General features: G+C 25.2%; 1 protein-coding gene across 1 annotated transcript; it reads right to left on the bottom strand.

The window, feature by feature from the left end:
* Nucleotides 1-2,172: 2,172 nt before the first annotated feature.
* LOC132934366 (uncharacterized) lies at nucleotides 2,173-4,241 on the bottom strand. The gene is made up of 5 exons (XM_061000674.1): nucleotides 4,117-4,241; nucleotides 3,967-4,056; nucleotides 3,669-3,766; nucleotides 3,362-3,600; nucleotides 2,173-2,228 (listed from the first exon to the last, which is right to left on the bottom strand). The coding sequence occupies exons 1-5, from the start codon at nucleotides 4,168-4,170 to the stop codon at nucleotides 2,173-2,175; spliced, it is 537 nt and encodes a 178-aa protein (XP_060856657.1). The 5' UTR covers nucleotides 4,171-4,241.
* Nucleotides 4,242-5,608: the final 1,367 nt, after the last annotated feature.

Genomic DNA, 5,608 nt, shown 5'->3' with positions numbered 1-5,608 from the left:
ATTATTATCAACAATTAGGCACCTATAACTAAATAGTGGATTTGGGATATTTCTTCTATTTGTTTGCAAGTTTATAGATTACATTTCGTATACCTAATTATTATTACAATAGTGTATAAATAACGGAGAATCGTAGTTATTATATTTATTTATTGAAAATTTCATATATACCTATTACCTACCAATATAGTTTTATCATAATTCATTGATAAGGGAAGCTGAATTAGATATAACCATATTGTTGATATTGTTCAAAATAATTTGAAAAATACAGCATGCACAACTACGTGAAATTTCCAATTAGTTGATTGTATGTTCAAATTGCATTATTTAACTATGAATTTGTTATGATTTCTCAAAAAAATTGTTTTCATGAGTCGTAATTTATTATACCCTGCAAGTTATCGCTTACCTATTGTATTGCCTATGTGTGCATTTGAAGGCGCTCTTTTTTTTATAATTTACAAGTATTATACGAGTCTTTGGATTATACACAATATTAAATGATTTAAATAATTAAGGGGATCGGTGGTGGAAAGTTTTTAAGGAGTTCCAAATAGGCAATTTTCAAATATGTGATTCGCTACAATAGCCTAACAAAATGTTTGTTATTAATTAAAAAAATCTTTCACGCACTAGTTGTAAAATAAATAAAAAACTATATTTTTATTAAATTGTAATGGACTTAGTACGATACATCTTCACTCCATATATTTTAAAAATATGCCTATTTAATTTTACAGACAAAAGAATTGAAATAATTTTTGTTGGCCTAAAGTTATAAAATAAAACAGTATGTATATTGTTATAAGTGTTATAAGTTATAACTCATGGATTTTGCCAAAATATAATACTAACAATTTAAACATGTTATTGTAAAATAATAATTAAAATTCTAATCAAAATTTCAATCATAAAACCAATTAATATAAACACCAACAATTATGTTAAAAGTTGTTTATCATAATATAAATCAAATATTTATAATTGGTTGTATGCAAATCTGAGACCTTACAATGGGATAAGCTTACTATTTGGTACACTGAATAACCAAATAGTACCTATGCCTGTCACATTGTAATTTATGGTTTAGTAATCCGTACATGTGAAAAACAATAAAAAGTCCTTTTTTTAAAATTATTTTAACAGTAGTATATTATGTATTTATGTATATGTAAACACACTCCACAGATGACTATAATATGTCTAATAAGCCTTATTTCTTACACCTTATTGTAAATAACCATAGGCATGCGCAGAACTCAATTTCGGTGGTGTCTACAATATTGTTGGGCCCTCTCTTAACAAGACATGTACATATAAATCAGTGGTAAATAATTACTATTACAAAGTTATATAATATTATATTCCCTTGGATCTAAAATATATTTCTATGATAATTGCAATTTTTATTTATTATATGTACTTCTGTAGTCAATAAAATGTATACATGTTATAATCATAATCAGTTATTCCACGTAAATTTAAAACATTTTACGTTTTTATATATTTTATATTACAAAACAAGATTTACTTTTTACTACATGTTTTAGAAAAAACGATATTCTATTCTAGCAACATCAGTTGGAATACAGGCTCCCTATGCTGTGGGACATATACATGCTGTGGGCCTTAATTACAAAATATCGAGGGAGCCCAGTGCGTATGCCTTTGTAAATAATATTTATGTTTATGCATTATAGTGTCACACATCTGTGATCTGTTACATACAAATTAGTAATTACATAATAATAATAATAATAATAATAATAATAATAATAATAATAATAATAATAATAATAATAATAATAATAATAATAATAATAATAATAATATTTATTCAAATATAAAAAACATAAGCAATACTAATTCTTAATATTTAATATAACAGTTTTTAATATTTAAATGATTTGAAGCTTGGATACAAATTTATATAAACTGTATTGATAACTTGGTTGCCACATTATATTTTGTTTCATACTTACTATATTATATATATATATATATATATATATTAGTGGATTGTTAAATTAAAAATTAAAACACCATTTTATTGGATGAATTCCCAAATATTTAGCTGTAACTTCCTACCTCCATTCAAAAATATTCAGAAATCTTTGCAAATACAATGAGAATTAAAATATTTTTTTTATTTTAAAAATGGGTTTAGGACTAGGTACTTCCCAAGTAATGTACACCATATCCATTTAGTATCATTGATAATTGATCTGTAATTAAACATCAGTGAATTATATTTTATTTATTTAACTTGCATATCTATATTATATGGTACATGTTTTAAGTTGAAAGTAATAACAATTATTTGGGTTGCCTATAATTACTTATATTTACTTTGAGACCTTTCCTAAGATTTGAGGAATAAAAATTAACCACCTAGAGGAATGGGAAAACTATGGGGACCGTGATAAAATAAAGTTAAAAAAAATGGACAAGTGGGTTCCACTCTGCTGTACAGTTGTTGTCAAACATGTCGTTGTAATGAATGTGTTATATTTGAATTCAATGACAAATCATTGTATACAAAAAATGATTCTAAGCGGATACGTTGTGTCATACTTGTATAAATAATCAAATTTAATAGTTAAACATTTTTTTATAAACATTTAAAATATCTCAAGACTATAAATAGTGTGACTTTCCAATAAATTTTTCTTTTTGATTGAAATACACAAACTTGTTGGGAACTTTCTATTAAAATTTTAAATATTAGCTATGAAAGGATAAGCTTTTATGTATTTCTAACAGAAAAATAGTTTGAAAATATTTGACATTTTGATTAATTTTAACAAAACTTGAACTTTAAATGTACTTTTGTATATTTTTATATTGACATTGGGAGAATTGGACGATTGGGAACACAAGTAACACGTTTAGGTACAGATTTTTCAGACACCAAAAATTAATTCATTTAGTTCAGTTAGGAAAAACGAATCAAACAGAGATACTGAGTATGAGTGATTGAATGAATAAAGAAATCTGTAGTCATATATATTATATTATTGATACAGGTGTAATAAAGCTAATATATTGTCTAATATTGTGTATGTATTATGTTTCCCCAAAACGTTCTCTGATTAGACTGATTTACCAGGTAAAATTATAAAATACTTTTTATTCTTTGTGTTTAAACGGTGTGTCTATTTGTACCAAAGGTGTTGGCTTTTAGGTCTGTGTGCGATGTGCCTAAACATTCATCACTCAAAATAATATGACCCATTGCCCCTCCCCTTGGCTATGCCACTGACCTAACCTAACTTAACCTTATGTAATTGTATGATTTTTTACTCATATAAAAGAAGGGTTTTCCGATCCTATTACGTTTATATATTTTACCACTTACCAGGATGTGCCATTTCTGATTTGATTTCATCCTCATAATTTTTAATAACTTTCATCAAACTTTCTTCCAAAGTACTTATATAGATACTATTAATAGTCCAGGATGTATTATAATCTTGGCCAACCATAAATAGAGATGAATTACGATAAAAATATTTTTGACAGTTATTTTGCATACAACTTAATGTTTCATAAATGGTTTTAATATATTTTCTTTTACAATAATAGGGAAACCAATATCTAAAAATAATACATGTATATTAAAATGTATAAGTATCAAAACAAAATTATTGAATAAAATAAAATACCTGATTTTACGTTCTATATCATAACAAGTTACATTCTCTGTAGCAGAATTTTTTATAGTTAAATATATTAAATGAATCAATTTTAATTGTGGACACACCTAAAATGTAATAACTATTTTTAATTAAAATTATTTACGAAATAGGTATACAATAATAAATAATAATTATATAATAAACAATTGTGCAATTCTATAATACAATAAATAAAATTGTTTAAAACCTATATTAATACATTGGGATGGTTTAAAATTGCTATAAGCCCTAGAATTTTATTTGACAAGTCATGTTTATGCATTACCTTAAAATTATGTTCTATCCATAATAATTGTTTATGTATTTGGTCCGTATCAAGTTGTAACAAATTATCTTTGCAGTTCTTATTTTTATGCTGCAAGTTAAATATAAGAATTAGTGGGATACATTAAAACATTATTAAATATAATCTTACCTTATGTAGTAAGTCTTTTTCAAGTTCTAATTTTAACATTTTAGAAAGAGACATATCTTTAGTATAATTTTCTTCATCACCTGAAATGTCGACCACACACCAATTTGGTATAGTGCCATATTCATTGTAATCATTTATTAATATTTCCGAATGATTCAAATATTTTTTTCCATTAGGCCGTTGACATTTTTGTTTATTTTTAAGATGGTAATTGTGGTCATGCACGACATAATTGTTCCTTGTATTTAACATAGTATTTTTGGTTTGCAGTATTTGTCTCATAAACTGTTCATTTAGGTTTTCTTGAAAAGGTTTTGTCATACTGTCTGTTATCTCTAAATAATTTATATTCCACATTAGTTTTTAATTTTTAATGTTAAATAACTATTTATTTATCATCAGATATTGCCAATATTGGCAAATTACAAAAATAACTAAATAAAAATATTTATTTTTATTTATGAATTATGATCTAGGTATGTCTGTTGATCAAACTTAGATAATTTTGAAAAATGTTTGAACAACTTGGACAACAATGATATACGTATGTATTTTTATAGGGAAAAAAATGCGCCATTTGTTACTTGTAAAAAAAATTACAACTAATGGAATTCTATTTCATATTAAAAAAATTGTTAGGTTTAAAGTTAAAAATAATGGTGGACAAATGGGAAATACTCTGATGAACTAATGGTGTAGAGTGGGTCACTATAACGGATGTGTTAAATTAAAATTCAATGATTTATCATTGTATGAAAAAAAAAACAAGTTTTAGCAGAGATAGTCTGTCAGCCTATATCATGGTAGATTATGGAGATGTAGGCATTACCATATATTCATAATGCGAACAACTGTGGATGTGTTTGGTTTAAGAGGTAACTGGTAGATTACGCTGCAGTCTAGAGGCTGTGTAAGTACAATAAACAAACAAAATATAGCATTAAAAATATAATTGTGAATAAATAAATAAGACGTGTAAATAGTTAAGGCTAAAATGTAGTAAGTTCGGCCCCTATCAACATTTACAAAACCTGCTGCCTATGAGTTTAGGCCTTTGTAATGAAATTTAAAATAAAAATCAAAGGACTCATTTCATTTATATCTCATAAATTCATAGACAAATACATTTGTTTTGATAAGTGGAACTACAAGAACTGATTTTAATAGTATTAAAAATTAATAATTACTAATAAATAAAAACTAATTCTGTTAATAAATTTGGATATTAAGAACATGTACAGAGATTTTTGATTCTCCAGCTACAGATGTCCAAACTCCAATCAAAGTACCTAATCTTTTTTTTAAAGTAATTTGAACATATCTAAGAATTTAACCTAAGTTCAATTTCTATTTTGGGAATAGCATTTCTTTAATCTTCAAATAAATTGCTTCATGGACTATTGCTTCATTGATATCTAAGACATACATACAATTTATTGTATGTATTGCAAAATCTAATACAAAATATCTTACATTTTCTTTATAAGAAAGG

Source organism: Metopolophium dirhodum, chromosome 1 (assembly GCF_019925205.1).
Source record: "Metopolophium dirhodum isolate CAU chromosome 1, ASM1992520v1, whole genome shotgun sequence".
Classification (NCBI taxonomy): domain Eukaryota; kingdom Metazoa; phylum Arthropoda; class Insecta; order Hemiptera; family Aphididae; genus Metopolophium; species Metopolophium dirhodum.
Note: the sequence above shows the minus strand (reverse complement) of the source record. Positions and strands in the feature narration are given on the sequence as shown.

Excerpts from the sequence above, each read along its gene's own strand:
- LOC132934366 (XM_061000674.1), bottom strand. The coding sequence starts at position 4,170 with ATGTCTCTTTCTAAAATGTTAAAATTAGAACTTGAAAAAGACTTACTA. Across the intron at positions 3,767-3,966 it reads GGATAGAACATAATTTTAAG|GTGTGTCCACAATTAAAATT; the intron begins GTAATGCATAAA and ends ATTACATTTTAG. Across the intron at positions 3,601-3,668 it reads GATATAGAACGTAAAATCAG|ATATTGGTTTCCCTATTATT; the intron begins GTATTTTATTTT and ends TATTATTTTTAG.